Here is a 22,756-nt window from a genome sequence, read left to right on the forward strand (position 1 = left end):
CTGTAAATCAACTATACTTCAGTTAAAAAAAAAATAATAACCCTAGTACAGACTGTCGAAGTCAGGAAGTTGAATGTATAAATAGACTTTGGTACATCCATACAGTGCTACTACTTGCCAATAAAAAGGAAAGAACTGCTGAAATACGAAAGAACACAAATGAATCTCACAAATGAATGTATTTTTTATGTTAGATGAGAAGACAGACTCCAAAAATTACATACTATATGATTCATTGTATGACGCCTTAGAAAAGACAGAATTATTGAGACAAAAAATAAATCAGTGATCCCTAGGGAAAGGAGTTGACTATATCAAGGAGAATTTGGAAGGTAATGTAACTGCTTTACATCTTGATTGTGGTGGTGGTTATATAACTTTATGGTTTTCTCAAAACTCAATAGAACTATACACCAAAAAAAATTTGTTTTTCCACATGTTAATTTTAAAAGTAGAGAAACAATCAGGAAATTAACATTGATATGATGTTATTAGTTCATCTATAGACTTGTTTCAAATTTTTCCAATAATTCTGATATTGTTCTTTATACAAACCTTATGTCATAATGCCTACTCAATAATTGCCTATCAAGAACAAATGAAGTAAAGGGTGGAGAAGAAAATTGTGGATATGGGCTCGACAGTCCTTACCCCATTAGGCTCAGATCACTTATTTTTGACTATATAATTCAGTGCAGGGGAGTTTACCATCAATTTTGTTTCAGCTCCTCCCCCCACCAAATAACTTCAGATCACAGGCTGCATTCAGTTTTGTCTGTTTAGTTTTCTTTAACCTGTAACAGTTCCTTAGTCTTCCTTTGTATTTTATGACCTTGACACTTTTTTGTTAGGTACAGACTAGAAATTTTCTAAGATTTCCCTCAATTCCAGCTAGTCTGTTGTTTCTCATGAGCAGATTGAGGTTATATGTTTTGGGCAAGGTGAGAGTTGGACTGTGAAGAAAGCTGAGCACTGAAGAATTGATGCTTTTGAACTGTGGTGTTGGAGAAGACTCTTGCGAGTCCCTTGGACTGCAAGGAGATCCAACCAGTCCATCCTAAAGGAGATCAGTCCTGGGTGTTCATTGGAAGGACTGATGCTGAAGCTGAAACTCCAATACTTTGGCCACCTCATGCAAAGAGTTAACTCATTGGAAAAGACCCTGATGCTGGGAGGGATTGGGGGCAGGAGGAGAAGGGGATGACAGAGGATGAGATGGCTGGATGGCATCATCAACTCGATGGACATGAGTTTGGGTAAACTCCAGGAGTTGGTGATGGACAGGGAGGCCTGGCATGCTGCGATTCATGGGGTCGCAGAGTCGGACACGACTGAGCGACTGAACTGAGCTGAACTGAATTTGTATGATGAGTCTTACCCACATCTTTTAGTTACCTATAAGTAGAACTTAATTTAGCTTGATTGGACATAATTTAGACTTGGACATAATTTAGAATTGGACATAATTTAGCTTGATATGACCAAGGGCAGTTGTGAATATTGCTTATTGGAATACATCATAGTTAAAGATACAAGGAATAACTGTGCTACTGAACTGGGTGATGTTGGAGAGCACAGTCTTCAAGAACCACCAAGGTGACTATCAGGTATGTTGGCTGTTTAATCATTCCCGGCCATCCTCAAGACTGTAGAGCTATTAATTTCTTATTCACTGGCTTTCTGGCTCTCCTCTTCAGTCTGAGGAGGGTACCTTACTCCTTGCTCCTGATAACATGACTGTTTAATGTCACTACCTCTGTTTTAAGCAACAACATAATTGAATTTTTTGAATTGATTGAATTCAATTGATTTGTTTTCTCATGGTGGATGGTCCAGTAAAAGTAAAAAATGATTAAAAGAAGTCAGGAAAAAGAGCAAAAAATGTTGGGTTATTAAACTATCTAAAAAAGAACTAGCTGTAACAGTGTTTTTCTCCTTTTCTTGCTTGTTAATGTTAAAGTTACCTTTTTTTTTAGACAACAAAATAAATAATATATATATCCTTTGCCCTGATGGGATGGAGAAGGGAAAGGAGCTCCTCTTCAGCTCTGTGTTCTGCTCTAAGGTAGTAATCATCCTTTAGCTCCCTTTATCTTTTAATACCTTAGACATTCTTATAATGCTCACTCAATAGTTTCCCATCTAAATCAGAAAAAAATAGAGGGTCAGGAGGAAGAAAATTGCTGATTTGGGCTAGATAGCCACTGAGCACCGAAGAATTGATGCTTTTGAACTGTGGTGTTGGACAGTACTTTTGGGAGTCCCTTGGACTGCAAGGAGATCCAACCAGTCAATCCTAAAGGAAATCAGTCCTGAATATCCATTGGAAGGACTGATGCTGAAGCTGAAGCTCCAACACTTTGGCCACCTGATTTGAAGAACTGACTCATTGGAAAAAACCCTGATGCTGGGAAAGATTGAAGGCAGGAGGAAAAGGGAACGACAAAGGATGAGATGGTTGGATGGCTTCACTGATGGACAGGGAAGCCTGGCGTCCTGCAGTCTGTGGGGTCTCACAGGGACAGACACAACTGAGCAACTGAACTGAACTGACTCATCGCATTAGGTTAAGATCACAGTTTTTTTTGCTATGTAATTTAGTGTAGAGAGTTTGCCATCAATTTTGTTTCATCCAAAGCACATGTAGAGTAAAATGTGATTTATAATATCTTCAGTATAACAGACTTTCACCAGAAAGTAATTAAGCTTCCAACTTTATTATGATGACATTTAAAAAAAAAAAACAATTAATTTTGAAATATAGGACCTTACGTTGAATTAAACAGGTTTAGGTGATCTGAAATGGTATTTTATTTAAAGGAGGGTGTGTAACTTCATGGACTGGGAAGTAGTTACTTAACAGATTATAAGTTTAAAATTGAATACTGGCTTAATTGAATACAGTTCATTTGTATTGGAGAGTAAAAGCAGTTAGAATTCTGAAGTTATTGAGCCTCTATCCCTAGCTTGTAACATAACATTTTTTTCTTTTTCTTTGTATTGATTTTAGGGACCTTTAATGTAAAGTGATCATTACAAATGTAAAATATCAAGTTAAAACTCATGAGAGATTTCTGGCCAGAAGGAACACCTTAGTGTGCTGGCCTATCAAGGTGTGACACAGAAGGCACACAAATGTTAGCCATAGAGGGCCTCTTGATACAAAATGCAAAAAATGTATACTATCTAAGTTTAAAACACCATTATGATCCTGTATTCAATTTCATACTTCTATGAAATTTTTCAGATAAACTCATGTTGGATATAATTTTTGGATCTGAAAGTAACTCCTCAGAAAGAATATGGTGAATATATGTAACATAATGAGTAAATCAGCTGCACTTTCTAAAATACTAACATTACACACGTAATTGGATGAGAGCATGGCAACCCACTCCAGTATTCTTGTCTGGAGAATCCCATGGGCAGAGGAGCCAGGTGGGCTATGTCCACAGGGTCGCAAACAGTCAGACACGACTGAAGTGACTTAGCACACACTCATACATGTAATTGTGGAAAATAGAGCCCAAATAGTGTGTATTTCAGTTTTCTGTATTTTGCCTTGCAGATAGTGATTTACATGTGTTGATTACCAGATTTTTTTCAGTTGTTTTTTAATGTGGTAAAATACACATAAAATTTATCATCTTAACCATTTTAAAAGTATAGAGTTCAGTGATATTAAATACATTCATAATGTTGTGCAACCATCACCCCCATTCATCTCCATAACTCTTTTCATCTGGTTAAACTGAAACTCTACCCATTGAACAATAATTCCTCATTCCTTCCTTCTCATAGCCCTGGTAACCAACATTCTACCTTCTGTATGTATGATTTTGAATACTCTTAAGTGTGTTATGTCAGTGGAATCATACTGTATTTATCTTTTTATGACTAGCTTATTTCACTTAGTATAATGTCTTAAAGATTCAACAATTTTGTGGTATGTGTCAGAATTTCCTTCCTTTTTAAGTCTGAATATTATTCCATTTTAAGTATATACTGCATTTTACTTAACCATTCATCCATCAGCATACACTTGCATTGCTTCCATGTTTTAGCTGTTGTGGATAATGCTGCCACAAACACAGATGTACAAATATCTCTTTAAGACTCCCCTTTCAGTTCTTTTGAGTATGTATTCAGAGATGGAATTGTTGGATCATGTAGTAATTCCTTTTTTAATTCTTTGAGAAACCATACTGTTTCCCATAGCAGATATACCATTTTACATCCCCCCCAAAGATGCACGAAAGTTCCAGTTTTTCAACAGCCTCATCAATACCTGATTTTTTTGCTTGTTTGTTTTTGATAGTAGCCTACCTAATGAATGTGTGGTACCTTGTAGTTTTGCTGTTCATTTATGTAATGAGTAGTGATACTGAACATCCTTTCATGTGCTTGTTGACCATTTGTATATATTCTTGGGTAAATGTCTATTCAAGTCCTTCATCCACTTTTGAATCAGGTGGTTCTGTTTTTTGTTGTTGAGTTTTTACAACATCTGTCTATATTCTGGATGTTAATTCCTTATCAAATAAATAATTTGCAATCTTCCCCCCATTTTATGGGTTGCCTTTTTACTCTGTTGATATTTAGAACTCTGAACTTGCTTCTAACTGAATTATTATTTCCCTCTTTTTAAGTATTAAACATCTCATTGACATTTTAGGGTCTTCTAACTGCTATTTGAGTTTATAGTGGCAAGAGTGGATTTTAACTGTTAAACTCGGATTAAATTTTATTGCTTTGAGCTAACTAAGCACTATTTTTAATTAAATCAAATCTGAGAAGAGAGGAAGAGAAATAACTAAATTTTTTTTAGGATCTGACTTTGAGAACTTGGATTAATCAAACTTTACTATGGTTTAAAACTAATTAAGAGGAGGCAGTAATCCTGGCTTAAGTTGTTATCAGCTAAGTACGAGTGAAGTCACCCAGTCGTGTCCGACTCTTTGCAACCCCATGGACTGTAGCCTACCAGGCTTCTCCATCCATGGAATTTTCCAGACAAGAGTACTAGAGTGGGTTGCCATTTCCTTTTCCAGGGGATCTTCCTGACCCAGGGATAAAACCCAGGTCTCCGGGATTGCAGGCAGATGCTTTACCCTCTGGAGCTTTTTTGTGTCCAGTGCCAGCCTGCATTTCTAAAGAACGATAAACTAGACTTATAATGAATATGATCTGCTGGGCAGTGCTTAAATATAGATGAAATACTTTCCCACCTAGGTCCCTACATACATTTATTTATATACATGGGCATATGTTTTCCTTTACATAAGTGTATGTCTATATGTATATAAATCTTCATATGAACAAATACATAAATATACACGGTATTCTAGCTTACAGAATTAGAACTGTAATTCAGTTTACTCCCACAGAATAAGATTGAAGATAATGAGAACTGAATTAAAGCTTACTTTCTTTCACAGAATTCCTCAGAGAGAGAAGACTGTAATAATGGCGAACCCCCTAGGAAGATAATACCAGAGAAGAATTCACTTAGACAGGTATGAAATTCAGTCTTACTTAAAATAAAAAGCTACCAACAACAAAACAAAAGACAGGAAACCCTCAATTTGACATTTGTTAAGTACTGGAGCTTAAATTAAGAATACTCTGAAGTTGGTCTGGCTCTCAAGCCATCAATTTCAATCAGTTAACATTGTTTTCCCAGTCATTTAAAAAATATCCTAGTTGTACAAGTACAGGGCAGTCATTTGTTTACACGTAGTGAAAACAAAATCAAAGGAAAGTTTTCTTATTCAGGGAAAAATAACTTGAAATGTATCTTAAATGCAGATAGTAGATAGTTTAAACCTTACTTTTTTATTAAGATTCTTCATACGCTAAAAAATAATAAAAACCAAAAGGGATCTACCGGTAATTAAGTTAGCTCCTAAAGTCTGAGCAAATTTGTTTGCTTTTTCTGGAAGTAAAGGCCAATATTAATGACAACTTTAAAATAATTTTTACTCACCACAGTGCCCCGACTCCTCAAAGGTAATACATTCTTTGAAAGTTCAATTCTGTGGTGCTCTGTTTTTAAAAACTAAAATGTTAAAAAACATTTGGTCAAAAAATTGGTTCTTCTCACTGCCTGTAGCAACCTCTAACATCTTCCATCTCCCACTGGCAGCAAAAACAAGTTCTTATAGTGTTGCCAAAGAATAGGTATGCACAAATATTTATTTTAAATATAAAATTGGAGTAGATGAGCACCAGCAGTAGTAAAAATAATTTTAATTTACTTGCATCTATGGCATTATTCTAAGAAAAAGAAGAGATTGAATATTTGTTGCGTGCCCACTGTGAACCTGATACTTAATTTTACTTAACCCTCACAAGAACCGTGTAAAGTTGCTAGATATGATTTCCAGTTTATAGATGAAGAAAATGGAGGCCGAGAAAGATTTGATGACTTGTTTAATTAGCAGGTCAGTGATTTGAAAGATCTAAGTGTTGCCAAAGCATTTTTACTTCAGCCCTCTACACCTCTAATCTGTAGACAGTGTAAATTTAGGGGAAAAGTATTTGAAATTGTGACACATCATTCTTTTATTTATGTTAAAACAATTTTGGATGCAAAATTTTTTTATAAAAATAATTGTAAGTAGAATTGAATCAGTTCAGGAAGCTTTGGTAAATAGCCAGATGATCATCAGGCATTGATATTGTTTAATTAGAGCGTTAACTCTTGGAGATAAACACCTGATCTATAAATCTAAATATATAGGATGAAACTGAATAAGATAAATTTGGAAGTGGAAACACTCTGCCCACTATACAGAAACAACTGTCAGAAAACAATGACATGACAAAAAGTTTTGGCAACTTTATTTAAGCTAACAAACGAATTTTCACTCTGCAAAGTTATAAATTAATTTTAATAGGCTGATCCAGATGGTCCATTTGGAAAATGGATAGGCTGATCTGTTGAAAATTAAACTAAATTTATCTCTCTCATACTTCAAACTGAAGCAAGAGAGAGAATCGTGCCTATTAAGTCCAGCACATACAGATGGACCAGCAGGTCACACATGGGACTAATCTGATTCATTTAAAAAATAAATGCATACATTATTGAATCATTTTCTACTTGCAAGATCTGTTTTGTGCAGTGTTTGAAAAAAAATTAATGTTTTTTTTTCATTGCTTTTTTAGCAGGTTCTCTTTACCCCATCTGCTTTAATTTAACAACCGTTTTTTAGGTTTGTTTTTATCCTCCTAGTACTCCAAAATTATTTTTCTAATATCTGTCATTCAGTGTTGAGATCCAAGCTCTGGAGATTAATTAGGTCATGAGGCTTTCCCCCCTTCTTTCTTTGTAAAGGGTTTTATCTCTATTCTCTTTGTGAAGAGCATGAACTCAGTGTTCTTGGAAAGAGAAATGGCCTTTAGAAATGGGGAAGTAAGAGATCCTCCTGGGGCCCTCAGAGTCTTTTAGCTTCTGGGTGTTTTAACAGCCCCATGAATGCAGATTTGTAAATTTATTGCAGTGCCATCTGGTTTTTTGCTGGAACCAGATTACTGTTGGCTTGTGTCTGTCTATTGTGGTGGTCACTCCCTAGGAGCTTGCCCTCTCAATCTTAGGGATGAGTGATGAATAACAGGGGTCAATACAAGCGGGTCACAGGGCAGCTGTCCAGGACTACTCTGAACTTGATTACCCCATCACTGAGTTTTTTAATGTAGGGTATAGTATAGAAGCTGTTTAAACACCCTCTTTTCTCTATGCATAGGACAATAATGAAATGCCATTTGCTCTCCCTACTCCACCTTTAGTCAAGTTATATAGATAAAAAGATGTCAGAGCTGCCTTTTACCTCAGGTGTATATAAGCAGGATTTGCATCATGTGGCCTAGTCCCTTAACTTGACATTCTTTTGCGTACTATTTCTAATGGGGTTTACCACTCTTTAACCACTGATTTTAAAATACTGTTATGTTCTAATAAATTTAGTGTTGTTTTAAACTAATTTTAGAGCTTATATATTCTAAAGTATAGTTTAATCATTGCTGATAGGATATGAACACGCCTGTTAATTTAGAGTTATTTAACTGTTAGAGGAACTGAAAGAAGTATTATCACTACAGTTCTTCAATTAAAAAGGTAAAAGGGAATATTATAAATAGCTTTATACCAAAAATTTGGCATCTTTGCTGATATGGACCAATTCCTTGAAAAACACAACTTACTGATACCAAAATAAGATGAAACAAAATTTGAAGAGCGCTGTGTCTTTTGAAAAAACTGAATTATCAAAAGGCCCACATAGTTTTCTGGTGAACTCTATCAAACATTTAAGGAATAAATAACACCAAAATAGAAAACAGAGTAGAAAAGAACACTCCCTGACTTGTATTATGAGGTTACCATAACCATAATTCTAAGACTTGAGAAAGACATTAGCAGAAAAAATATTGAAAGAGAAAGTCAGAAGACATTACTCCCTGTGTCACCAAGTTGTTTTGTATACCTGCTTTTCCATTTTATATCCAACATCAGAAGGCAGTAGAGCTGGGAGGTGGGGGGGGTGGGGGGATGTAATTATTCTTTTAATTTTCTAAATTTCTGAATAATCTTCTGACCTCTTGTTATTTTAAATGTAAACTTTTATTTAAAAGTTATACAGAGTAGCTACAATTTTCTTTTTACTTTTATTCCTAGAATGTGAAGCCCAGAAAACCTTAGCAACTGTGTTCATAGTACTCATATCTGCAAACAAGGCCAAAGGCCTGAGAGGATACATGAAAGTACTCATTACTTTTTGAAAACATAGCCTTACAACATGCATACTCCTTCTTAGCTTCACATTGGTGCTAATAGGATCTGTCAACCCTGCCTTTCTCTGTAATTGAGTAAATTGTGACCTCAGTCTAATCCCTCCCCCATCCCCCATTCCCTTTGTGTATGTGTCCACTTACCATCCTGAGAACGTGGGTAGTGATAAATAAAGCATTGAGTAGAGCCGTCTCAACTCTTTGAAAGCAGCATGATGCCAGCCCTCTAGTTATATTTCTTTAAGTGTTTACGTTTTTCTGTATTCTTTCTCTTGTGTAGCTGGAACCCTGGGGATGCAAAGCCATGAGAGAGGCCAAGAAGCTAACAAAGTAGCTGTCTCCCTTGTTAGCTTGTTCCTTTATTCTTTAAAAACAAGATAAAAACCATCTGGCTCAGGGCATTACATTTTCCTCCCCCATGCACCTCTATAGATGGAGGCTTCACCTGCAGTGAGGGTTTACATTGATTAGGGAGGGAGCAGTAATTCAAGCTTCCATCCTCTTCAAGGATACTTTGCAGTCTTTAAAGGTGCTGACCCACTGAGTTAAACTGTCAAGGGAGGATAAAAAAGTATCTTCATCCCAGGAGGTAACAGCTGCCAGGTTTTCAACACCTTGCATGCTGCTGGAAAAATGTTGCAATTGTCAGCTGAAGAAAAATGACTCTGTTGTCATCTTCTGTTAATGACTGGGCCTTATAAAAGGAACTGCATAAGCCTTTTAGAAGGAGTAAGTAGCTGTTTTCCTTTCCTACCACCCCACCCCTCTCCTAAATTCCTATGCTGTTCTAAACATTAACTTGGAGTAGATGCACAGAAACCAGCGGTAAAGAACTTAAAACAATCCAGTGTAAGAATGGAGGTCTGATTGGCATAGCTCCTTTATACAGTTGGATGAGTAGGAGGAACAAGCATATCACTGACACAGAAAATGACATTATCATGTGTTTGAACAAAACAACAACAACAACAAAAAGTCATTCATAAGCCAGTGAACTGAGAGAAAACATACTGTATTTCTGCTCTTAGGAGGACAATTTGTTTTCAAGCAGCATCCAGATGGGTAAATACCACATTTCTTTTTCAAGAGAGCCACTTCCTTTATAAAAAAAAAAAGAGAGAAACTCACTGAATTTACTTCCTTTAATAGCTCTGTAGTGTTTGTATAATATGTAATGGCATTCCCTTCTTTCTGATTTGATTGATGAGGGGGAAAGGTTTAATGAAGTCCCCCATATCAGGCTGGCAGGTTTTTTTTCCTATTTGTTTTAGGTTAGTCATTTTAATTGTATTGAGTAATTAGAAGGTACACACAGCCAAGGGAGCTTTGTTCTGATAATTGCTCAAGAAAACCCATTCCATATCTGCCGTTGCTTTGTGTTAAGATATTTCTCCCCCTAGTGGAAAGAGTAAGCACTTTGGCTTGGCAGTAGGCAAGGTGTAATTGCAATATGACAAACTGTGCTTCAGGGACTATCTTGTAAATACTTTAGTTTGGGGTTTGGCATTATTTCATTATATATGTATGTTTTTTCCCCTATGAAATTCCTACTTCTTTTTTTTTCTCCTGAAATGCTTTGGGCTTCGGATGGAAAAAAATTGCCTGAGATGTTTATTAAAAAAAAAACAAAACACAACAACACAAAAACATAGTGCATCCTGGGTAATGTTTTGCAGCTTGACTTAATTTTAGTCATCTGTTTTAATTACCTATTTATAAAAATGCTTTTGCATTTGTAGACATTATTTAATACTTCAGAAGAAGCACCTCATTTGAAATAAATAAATAAATTGTACTTCTTTTAAATAATCCGTGTAAAAGACCTTAAAGGTAATTAATGTAGGTCTCTTAAGTAAGACAAAAGTGATCTTTCCAAGTCTGATGAAGTGATTTGTTTATTTAACTTCCTAGTTTGGCTGAATCCTTTAGAGTCTAATAACTTTTTTGTTTTTTAAACATGGCTTTTGCAATTTGTGTCTTGCTACAAAAACCCGTTTTCAAAAAGAAGCAATTTAATAATCAGCAGTCTTAAAATTACTTTGAGGAAGGAAGACCGTATAGGGGGTTGGCGTTTTGTTTTATTTTTATTTCAGTGTAATCATTCTTTGATAAATTGTGTAATCACTGACTTAGTAGAAAAAATATTATTGAACTCCTGGGTTGCAATGACCATAAAAAGTGTATTTTCATATAGAGACATAAGATACTGTGAATAAATTATAAAGGAAACAGTTTATATGCTGGTTGAAGTCCATATGGGCCCAATTCATTTTGTGTTCAGTGCTTAATCTGGATGTACCATTAAAAAGGTAGGAGGGGCTATTGTACCCAGTTGCATGAGTCCTTAAAAAAAAAAATCTACCATAAGAGCAACATGGAATGAGATCAGATACAGCTTTGCATCTATTGAATGAGATTTGATAGCATCATTGTGGCATTTTTAAAGCTCAGTTTCACCTTTCCTAGATGTTGCTTTTAGTTTGCTTTTTCTATCCTATATATATATATTTCTATATATATATCTGAAGGTCCCTGTATACTCCTTCCCACCCCCCAGTCACTAGCCATTTTCATTATAGTATATCTTGTTTTGCTATAGGGCTGCTGAACAGATTTCTTAAGCAGCTTTTTGCAAGGTTAAAAAAATGCAGCCTGGTAACAAGTTTGTGTCATTTTAAATATATACCTTCTAGTAAATAAGGAGAAGTCTGGCAATCAATCCCTTTTAGTGTGTTATATGTTTCACCTGACAACTAAACCTTCTATTGATTAGCCATTACTTTGTTAGATAATCCTATGTCATTGAATCCATTGTAAAAAATTAAACTCTTTAAAATGTTTTACCCTAGCAGCAGTGTGAAAATTGAAAACTTGTTCAGAATTACAGCCTGCTTTTACAAAGCAGGTAGTTTTCAGCAAGGCATCTTACTGGTTTATGCTTATGTGCTTTATATGCTATATAAAAACGTATTAAAGTACTCCAACGCAAAGCTCTCTGCCTCTGGTTTAGCAATGAAGCTACCTTTTCAGATGTTGTGTGGAGATAGAACCTATCTTGCCTGTGGCTGTTATACTCACTAGTGTATTTTAGCTGAAAGGAGTCTTACAATAGTAAAATACTGAAAGTAAAATATTTGATTATTTGGCCTTTTTGTTTCATACTGATCTAAGGACTCTGACCCGTTTTAGTTCACTAATCTAGGTGACTTCCTTTGGAGAAAAAGAAGATCATATACCCATTTTACAGATGAAATGTCTAGAAAATAAAACCTGTATATATCCTTGGGCTTCCCAGGTCGCGCTAGTGGTAAAGAACCTGCCTGCCAGTGAAGGAGACTTAAGAGACACGGGTTCAATCCCTGGGTCGGGAAGATTCCCTGAAGGTAGGGCATAGCAACCCACTCCAGTATTCTTGCCTGGAGAATCCCATGGACAAAGGAATCTCTCAGGCTACAATCCATACGGCCGCATAGAGTAAGACATGACTGAAGCGACTTAGCATGCATGCACATCCCTACTCTGGAAACTCCTACAAGTTTCCTGAATCTAACTAATGTTCCCCTAAGTTGTATTATACTCATTTTTGAGGGTAAAATAATTTTGGAGAAAAATTCGTTTTCTACCTGCCATGACTTTTTTTTTTCCCTTCAGAAAAATAAAATAACATTTTTATTAACTGTTCAAACCTCTAGTACTTTATCCCCGAAATGTTAACTGCATACTTTTATATTTTCATTGAAATAAAGGTTTCATACAGTGAATTGCATATATATTAATTGCATAAGTCACTGAATTTTTGACATCTTTTCAACTATGTAACCACCACCCCAATCAAGCTATAGGACATTTTCATTACCCAGGAAAGTTCCCTCATTCTCCTTTCCAACCAGTTTCCCTGTCCACAATGAATCAAACATTGATCAGCTTCCTGTCATAGATTAGTTTCACCTTGCTTGAATTGTGTGTAATAGAATCATACATGTTGGGGTCTCACTCTCACTCAGCATAATGTTTATGAGATTCACTATACTGCTGTGTTTATCCAGTTGTTCATTCTCTTTTACTGTACAATATATTCCATTGAATAAATATACTACACTTTGTTTCCTTTGTTTGATAGACACTTGAGCTATTTTCATTTTTTTTTAAAATGAAGTTGTTATGAATGTCCTTTAAGCTTTTTTGGTGAGCATGTGTTAAATACTTTTTCATGTACTTATTGGCTATTAATATATTTTCTTTTGTTAAGTATCTGGGGGTTTTTTTGCATTAAACAAATTGCATTGTCTGTCTTCAGTTGCTCAGTTGTGTCTGACTCTTTGCGACCCCACGGACTGCAGCACACCAGGCCTCCCTGTCCATCACCAACTCTCAGAGCTTGCTCAAACTCACGTCCATTGATTGAGTGGGTGATGCGATCCAACCATCTCATCCTCTGTCGTCCCCTTCTCCTCCGCCTTCAAACAGACTCAGGGTCTTTTCCAATGAGTCAGTTCTTCGCATCAGGTGGCCAAAATATTGGAGTTTCAGCTTCAACATCAATCCTTCCAATGAATATTCAGGAATGATTTCCTTTAGGATGGTCTGGTTGGATCTCCTTGCAGTCAGGGACTCTCAAGAGTCTTATCCAACACCACAGTTCAAAAGCATCAGTTCTTCACTGCTCAGCTTTCTTTATAGTCCAACTCTCACATCTATACGTGACTACTGGAAAAACCATAACCTTAACTAGATGGACCTTTGTTGGCAAAGTAATGTCTCTGCTTTTTAATATGCCATCTAGGTTGGTCATAACTTTCCTTCCAAGGAGTAAACGTCTTTTAATTTCATGGCTGCAGTCGCCATCTGCAGTGATTTTGGACCCCCCAAGAATAAAATCTGTCACTGTTTGCATCATTTCCCCATCTATTTGCCATGAAGTGATGGGACCAGATGCCATGATCTTAGTTTTCTGAACATTGAGCTTTAAGCCAGCTTTTTCACTCTCCTCTTTCACTTTCATCAAGAGGCTCTTTAGTTCTTCTTCGCTTTCTGCCATAAGTGTGGTGTCATCTGCATATCTGAGGTTATTGATGTTTCCCCCTGCAATCTTGATTCCAGCTTGTGCTTCATCCAGCCCAGTGTTTCTCATGATGTACTCTGCATATAAGTTAAATAAGCAGGGCGACAGTATACAGTCTTGACGTACTCCTTTCCGTATTGGATCCAGTCTCTTGTTCCATGTCCAGTTCTAACTTGCTTCCTGATCTGCGTATAGGTTTCTCAAGAGTCAGGTCAGGTGGTCTGGTATTCCCATCTCTTTAAGAATTTTTCACAGTTTGTTATGATCCACACAGTCAAAAGCTTTGGCATAGTCAATAAAGCAGAAATAGATGTTTTTCTGGAATTCTCTTGCTTTTTCAATGATCCAGCGGGTGTTGGCAATTTGATCTCTGGTTCCTCTGCCTTTTCTAAAACCAACTTGAACATCTGAAAGTTCATGGTTCACGTACTGTTGAAGCTGGCTTGGAGAATTTTGAGCATTACTTTGCTAGCGTGTGAGATTAGTGCTATTGTGCTGTAGTTTGAGCATTCTTCAGAAAAGGCAATGGCAACCCATTCCAGTACTCTTGCCTGGGAAGTCCCATGGACGGAGGAGCTTGATTAGGTTACAGTCTGTGGGGTCGCGAAGAGTCGGACATGACTGAGCGACTTCGCTTTCACTTTCACGCATTGGAGAAGGAAATGGCAACCCACTCCAGTATTCTTGCCTGGAGAATCCCAGGGACAGGAGTCTGGTGGGCTGCCGTCTATGGGGTCGCACAGAGTTGGACACAACTGAAGCGACTTAGCAGCAGTAGCAGTTGAGCATTCTTTGTCATTGCCTTTCTTTGGGATTGGAGTGAAAACTGACCTTTTCCAGTCCTGTGGCCACTGCTGAGTTTTCCAAATTTGCTGGCATATTGAGTGCTGCATTTTCATAGCATCATCTTTTAGGATTTGAAATAGTTCAACTGGAATTCCATCATCTCCTCTAGCTTTGTTTGTAGTGATGCTTCTTAGGCCCACTTGACTTCGCATTCCAGGATGTCTGGCTCTAGGTTCAAACCATCGTGATTATCTGGGTCATGAAGATCTTTTTTGTCTATCTTAGTTCTAGATAACAGACCTTTGTCAGATATGTGTTCTGAATATCTTCTCACAATCTGTATCTTGCCTGTTTATTCATGGTGTGTTTTTGATGAGAAGTTTCTGATTTTTGAATGAAGTTCAGTCAGTTAACCCTTACCTTCTAGATTTTACTCTAGAAACTTTATAAAATTCAGCTTTTACCTTGAATTCTGGCCCATTTCAAATTAATTCTTAAGTGTGCTGTGAAATAAAGTTTGAGGCTCATTATTTTCCCATACTTTATTTTGGACTGAAAATTATTAAGATAGTTTATTTCTTCCTTCAGTTTATTATTAACATTTTAGTGTACTTACTTTCTGATTTGTTTGCTTGGCTAGTCATTTTAGTATTTGTTTAATTATTATTTATATTTTTATTAAAATATAGTTGATGTATTTCATACCATACTATAATAAGTTACAGGTGTACAGTATAGTGATTCACAGTTTTTAAAGGTTATACTACATTTATATTTACTATAAAATATTGGCTATATTCCCTGTGTTGTACAATCCCCATAGTTTTTTATTCACTTGTTTTGGAACCATTGCTGAAAAGACTTTCCTTTCCTCCATTGAATTACATGGGTGCCTTTGTCAGAAATCAGTTGGCTGAACAAATGTAGTCTATTTCTGAATCTCCTGGAAAGGAGGCTGCTTGCTGCTGTATGCAGAGCAAAGGGTATCAGTGGCTGAGGCCCCGACCAACTCCTACTTCATGTCCCTGAGTGACACAGAAGATGAGTTCAAGGTCGTCTGTTTTTTTTAGAGGTGTCTATCCTTGCACTGAACTCTGCACTGTCTTGATTATTGTAGCTTTGTTGGAATCAGGTAGTGTGAGTCCTCCACATTTTTATTTTTAATATTGTTTTGGCTATAGGTACTTTACACTTCTATATAAATTTTAGAATCGTTAGAATTTCTATTAAAAAGAAGTCTGTGGGGTGTTGATTTGGATTTTTTTTGAAACTCAAATATCTATTTGCATAGAATTAACTGCTCAATAATAAGAGTCTTCCAGTGTGCAGACATGGTCTGTATCTCCATTTGTCTTTTAAAATTTTTCTAAGCCATGTGTTTTTTTTTCAGTTTTCAGTGTACATTTTGTGTATGTAGTTTGTTAGATTTATTCCTAAGTATTTAATGTTTTTCAGTGCTATTATAAACTTCTCTCATTCTCTAATTGTTGTTAGAGTATATAAATGCATTTGGTTTTTGACTGTTGTCTTTGTTTCCTATCATTTATGAATAAAGAGAATTTTTTTCTTTTCCAACTTGCCTTTTGTTTCTTTTTTCTTTATTTGAATTGCTAAGGCCTCCATATAATGTCGAATAGATGTGGTAAAGGATATCTTTGCTTTGTTCCCAGGCGTGAGACAGTTTTAAATAGTCTTTGACCACTAAGAATGATGTTAGTTGAAATTTTTTAGATGCCCTTTATGGGATTGAAGAAGTTCCCATTTATTTCTAGCTTGCTGAGGTGTTTTGTTTTGTTTTTTAATTATAAATTGGTGTTTAATTTTGTTAAATGCACCTCCCATTCTATTAATATGGAGAATGACATCAGTTGACTTTGTTAAGAAGTTTTGTGTCTGTGTCCATAAGGGATATTAGTTTGTAGTGTTTTTTTTTTTTTTTTCTGATATCTTTGTTGTGATGTTCTTCTTCCTTACTGTTTAATAGAATTCACCAGTTACACTGTCTGGCCCAGAAGTTTTCTTTGTGGGAAGATTTTTTTTTTAAATTTTATGTGTAATGTACTGTGCTTAATTGCTCAGTCATGTCCAACTCTTTGCAACCCCATGGACTACAGTCCGTCAGGCTCCTATGTCCATGGGGATTCTCCAGGTAAGAATGCTGGAATGGGTTGCCATGCCCTCCTCCTCGGGATCTTCCCAAGCCAGGAATCAAACCCAGGACTCCCACATTGCAGGCTGATTCTTTACTGCCTGAGCTGCCAGAGAAGCCATTTATGTGTAATAGTTTCTAATAATTTCAACTTTCTTAATAGTTATAGAGCTGTCTGTTGTTAATTTAGTCGCTAAGTCATGTCCAACTCTTTTACAACCCCATAGCCCACTAGGTTCCTCTGTCTGTGACTGGAGTGGGTTGCCATTTCCTTCCCCAGGGGATCTTCCCGACCAAGGGATTGAACTGCGTCTCCTGCATTGGTAGGCAGATTCTTTACCAGTGAGCCACCTGGGAAGCCCCTATAGAACTGTCTAGATTTTCTGTTTCTTATTCTGTCAGTTTTGGTCATTTGTATCTTTCAAGAAATGTATCCTATTTTATTCAACAGATTGTAATCTATTAATATCTTTTATTTTAATACTCATCCATTTTGTCAAATGAGAGCCCATTTAGGCTGGCATCTGTGCCCCTATGATATATGTGCATCATTTCCTGAGTATTTCCAGGTTTGTTTTGTATTTATTCTGTCCATTCCAGGAATCAACCATTTCTCCAGGGAGCTATGGCTCGTTGTAGTGCAGAATTGTATTTAGAAGCCAGGATTTAAATGTTAACTTTTATTTTATATCTGTATTATATATTTTGAAAACCATGAGTTCACATTGATAGCTCCAGTTCCCATACAGTGTCAACAGAGTTTGTTTTAGGTTTTTCCCTTTTCATATTTATAATTCTCCTTTAATGGTAAGAAACCTGGTTTGAGTTTTTTCCTCTTAGCACTTTAAAAAATCCTGTTCCTTGGGAGCTCCCTTGTGGTCCCGTGGTTAGGACTTGGCGCTTTCACTGCCAAGGGTTCAGTTCAATCCCTGCCACGAGGTGCAGCACCCCCTGCAAAAAAAAAAAAAAATTGTATTCCTTTGTCTTCTAGACTTCACTGTTTTGGGTGAAAAATCTGCCATTATTTACATTGTTGCTTCCATATATATGGCATCCCCTTTTTCTTTGGCTGCTTTTAAGGTTTTGTTTTTGTTACTGATTTTCAGCAGTTTTGACTGTCTTGGCCCTAGGTTTTATTTTCTGATATTTAGGGGTTTTTGTATTTAATCTTTTGGGGTTTCCTGTTCTTATAGTAGCAAGCCAATGGTTTTCACCAAAATTTGAGAAATAGTTGGTCACTATTTTTATAACTTTCTGTGCCCCATTTTTGCCTCTCTTCTGGGTCTCCAATTCCATGATATTAGATCATTGAAAATTGCCCCACAGGTGACTGAGACTCTGTTCTTTTTTTTTCTTTTACCCTTTCTATGCTTCAGATTATTTCAGTTGATCTGTTTTTTAAGTTCATTGGCCTTTTTTTGTGCCATCTCCAACCTGCTTTTAAGCTCATCCAGTACATTTTTAATTTCAGATAACATATTCATCCATTCTAGAATTTGTTTGGCTTATTTTATTTTATTTTAATGGTGAAAATTTCCATCTGTTTACTCACTGTGATTGTATTTTTCTTTAAGTTGTTGAACGTATTTGTTATAGCTTCTGTAGAACCTTTATGAACTGATTCCCATCACTAGATCATCTCGTGGTCATTTTCTGTTGATTTTTTTTTCTCTTTATTATGGCTCCCTTTTCTTCTTCTCATGTCTAGTAGTTTTTATTGTTTACTGGACATTATAAACAATACATTGTGGAGACTCTGGTTTCTTTTCTCTTCCTCTGTTTATCTTACTGGCTGATCACTGTGACTTCATAGAGCCTGGTTTTATGTTTGTTAGGGCAGGTGTGTTTTGGTTTTGCCCTTAGTCCTGAGGCATTATCCCTTAGTCCTCAAGACTTACTCTTTAGTCTGAATGCAGGGTCTTTCTAAGCTTTCATTAGAAAGTTTGATGTGCTTATGAAGCTCCTCTAAACTCAAATTCAAAACCCTGTGTCTCCTCATGGGCAGCAGCTGGAATCTCCTCTCATATCTTTCAGTCTTCTAGCTATTACTTTATTTTGGAATATTTGGAGTCTCTCATTCGTGTAAGTAATTTGAAGGTTAGCCGTAGATTTGAGAGAAATTTATATGCATGTTTTGATGCTTCCTCCCTGCCAGAGGAAGGACTGGCTCTTTCTGTTTTCTATTTTTCTTCTCAATTTCGAGCCACTGTGGCTGCCCTGAACTCCCCAAGCCAATAGACTGTCTTTCTAATTGAAGTTTTAGCCATCCTGCATCAAATAGCCTAGTGAGTACCCTCATGGAAAAAGCACGTAAACATGGATCTTACTAAGTGGGATTCTCCTCTTTCTCAGTCCTATTCTTCCCCCAGTTTCCGCCTACTTTTGGTCAACCTGTAGTGCTTTTGTTTTTTTTTGAATATTTTTTCCATGGTTTATAATTGTTATCTGAGAAGAGTTAATTTAATACAAACAAACATCTCTGCCATTATTGGAACTAGTACTCTTTGGCCTAAAGTTTTATTTTATTTAGTATATACCAATTGCTTCATAAATGTCTTAAGAACACAGTTTAAAAATTGTATTGTCTGTATATGAATAGTTTGTGGTATTAGCAATTGTGAAAAAGTACTGAACCCTGAGTCCAGATGTACATGTGCCAATAGTGCCTGTACACTAATATCAAATGATCCAGTTTATTCTTTTAAAGTATGTGTTTGAAATAATTTCAACTTAAATAATATAAGAACAATTAAGTGGATAAATTTTTAAAAATTTAACTTGTTTAAATGGAAACTCAAATTTATAATGTTATTTTCTCTATTTTCTTAAATTTTATTCTTATCTATCTGCTCTTTTCCAAAGAATGATAGTTGACCAAAAATGAATTATTTAAAATATCTGTGTCCATTGAAAATATAAATAAGTACATAAATGAATAAGCAGACAAATGGAAGAACTCATAGCTCTCCCTTCAGAAGAATCCCAATTAATTAATGTAGAAGGAAAGAGAACACCATTAGGACGCGACAGTAAAAATGACCATAGGCAAGATCTAACAATATGCTAATATTAGCATGCAAAAGTTGAAGCAGAAGCAAAATACTTGCATAGTCTTAAAGTATTTTCCTCAGTATATTTAGTAATTTCTAGACGAAAAATGTTAAGCTAATGATAGAGAATCTTGTTAGACACAATCTTAGGCAAATGGTCAAGGTTAACATCAGTATTTCTGAATACTCAGCAGTTTGGTGCATTGAGAACAGTACCTCACCTCTATGGTATCCTTCCCAATAATGTACAACCTCAGTCTGATCTTGAGGAAACATGAGACAAACCCAAACTGAGGGACATTCTATAGATTAATCAGTACTCTTCAGCAGTGTCAGAATCATGAAAGATAAGCAAAGACGGGGAAATTGTCACAGATTAGAGGAGACTAAGGATACCTGGCAACTAAATGCAATATGGGATCTTGAATTAGATCTTGAACGGAAGAAGAATGTTAGTGGAAAAACTGGTGAAAGTCAAGTAACTTCTTAACTTTGTATTGTACCAAGGTTAATTGGTTTATTTTGATAAATATTCTCTGGTTGTGTAAGTCTTCAATGTAAAGGGAAGCTGGGAAAGGCTGTACAGGAACTCATATCTTGCAACTATTCTGTAAATCTAGAATTTTAGAAAATTGATATTTTCTTATTATTGGTTATGAGATCACCTGTGTCTTAAGACTTTTCTCTTTAATTTAAACACATATGTGTATATCAAGAGTTCTCAAAGAGTATTCTTAGACCAGTAACGTTAACATCAGCTGGGGACTTGTTAAAAATGCAAGTTCTCAGAAGCTCTGGGGATGGGACCCGGCAATCTGTATTTTAACAAGTCCTCCAGATGATTCCGCTGGGCACTAATGTTTGAGAGCTGTGACTTGTACTTTCAGTAAAAACATAAGACTAGAAGGAAACATTTTAATCAATATATTGGCCAGTTGTATTACAATAAAGTATCAGTTCAGTTCAGTTGCTCAGTCCTGTCCAACTCTTTTAACCCCATGGACTGCAGCATGCCAGGCCTCCCTGTCCATCACCAACTCCCGGAGTTTGCTCAAACTAATGTTCATTGAATCAGTGATGCCATCCAACCATCTCATCCTCTGTCGTCTTCTTCTCCTCCTGCCCCCAATCCCTCCCAGCATCAGAGTCTTTTCCAGTGAGTCAACTCTTTGCATGAGGTGGCCAAAGTACTGGAGTTTCAGCTTCAGTATCAGTCCTTCCAATGAATATTCAGAACTGATCTCCTTTAGGATGGACTGGTTGGATCTCCTTGCAGTCCAGGGGACTCTCAAAAATCCTTTCCATCACCACAGTTCAAAAGCATCAATTCTTTGGTGCTCAGCCTTCTTTATGGTCCAATTCTCACATCCATACATGACTACTGGAAAAACCATAGCTTTGACCAGACGGACCTTTGTCAGCAAAGTAATGTCTCTGCTTTTTAATATGCTGTCTAGGTTGGTCATAGCTTTTCTTCCAAGGGGCAAGCGTCTTTTAATTTCATGGCTGCAGTCACCATCTGCAGTGATTTTGGAGCCCAAGAAAAAAGGTCTCTCACTGTTTCCGTTGTTTCCCCATCTATTTGCCATGATGTGATGGGACCAGATGCCATGATCTTCATTTTTTGAATGTTGAATTTTAAGCCAGTTTTTTTCACTTTCCTCTATCATTTTCATCAAGAGGCTCTTCAGTTCCTCTTTGGTTTCTGCCATAAAGGTGGTGTCATCTGCATTTCTGAGGTTATTGATATTTCTCCCGGCAATCTTGATTCCAGCTTGTGCTTCATCCAGCCCGGCATTTCACATGGTGTACTCTGCATATAAGTTAAATAAGCAGGGTAACAATATACAGTCTTGACATACTCCTTTCCCTATTTGGAACCAGTCCATCTTTCCATGTCGAGTTCTAACTTGCTTCTTGACCTGCATACAAATTTCTCAGAAGACAGGTAAGATGGTCTGGTATTCCCTTCTCTTTAAGAATATTCCACAGTTTGTTATGATCCACACAGTCAAAAGCTTTGGCATAGTCAATAAAGGAGAAGTAGATGTCTTTTCTGGAACTCCCTTGTTTATTTCTATGACCCAACGGATGTTGGCAATTTGATCTCTGGTTCCTCTGCCTTTTCTAAGTCCAGCTTGAACATCTGAAAGTTCTCGGTTCATGTACTATTGAAGCTTTGCTAACCAACGTTTTTGCTTTTTTTTAATTATGGTAAACTACATGTAACATTTACCACCTTAATTAGTTTTTAAATATGCAGTTCGTGGTATTAAATACATTCACATTGTTGTATAATAGCCAGCACCACCCATCGCCATAACTTTTAACATCTTGTAAAACTGAAATGCTGTACTCACTAAACAGTAACTCCCTATTCCCTCCTTCTCCCAGCTAGTTGAAACCACTATTTTACTTTCTGTCTCTATGATTTTGACTAAGTGGAATCATGCAGTATTTGTCTTTTTGTGGCTGGGTTATTTCACATAGTATACTGTCCTTAGGTTTCATCCATGTTATAGTGTATGTCAGAATTTCTTTTCTTTTTAAGACTGAATACTGTTCCACTGTATGTATGTACCACATTTTGCTTATGCATTTATCTGTTAGTGGACATTTGTGGATATTAGCTATTGTGGATAATGCTGCCATGAATGTGGGTGTACAAATATCTCATAAAGACTCCACTTTCAGTTCTTCATATACCCAGAATTGGAATTACTGGATCATATGGTAATGCTGTTTTTAATTTTTTGAGGAATCACTACTGTATTGTTTGTTTGTTTTTTTTTTCCCACCTTGGCTATACCATTTTGCATTCCCACTAACAGTGCACAGGGGTTCCAGTTTCTCCACATTTTCACTAACACTTGTTTTCTGGTTTTGTTTTGTTATTAGTAACTATCCTAATGGATATAA

At 36.4% G+C, this 22,756-nt stretch overlaps 1 protein-coding gene across 11 annotated transcripts in view; it reads left to right on the plus strand.

Moving 5' to 3' along the window:
• Positions 1-22,756, plus strand: part of BTRC (beta-transducin repeat containing E3 ubiquitin protein ligase) — a 173,621-nt gene that overhangs the window by 88,554 nt on the left and 62,311 nt on the right. For 7 of the 11 annotated variants that reach the window (XM_006053158.3, XM_006053162.3, XM_006053161.3 and 4 more), the window contains one exon: positions 5,439-5,516. The exons of 3 other annotated variants lie outside the window; for them this stretch is intronic. In XM_006053158.3, coding sequence (XP_006053220.1) covers positions 5,439-5,516 — 78 coding nt within the window. Of the gene's footprint in view, positions 1-5,438; positions 5,517-9,268; positions 9,520-22,756 lie in introns of those variants that run through there. One more of the 11 variants, XM_044935232.1, reaches the window with a different exon arrangement.

The sequence above is a fragment of the Bubalus bubalis genome, chromosome 23 (assembly GCF_019923935.1).
Source record: "Bubalus bubalis isolate 160015118507 breed Murrah chromosome 23, NDDB_SH_1, whole genome shotgun sequence".
NCBI classification, from domain to species: Eukaryota; Metazoa; Chordata; class Mammalia; order Artiodactyla; family Bovidae; genus Bubalus; species Bubalus bubalis.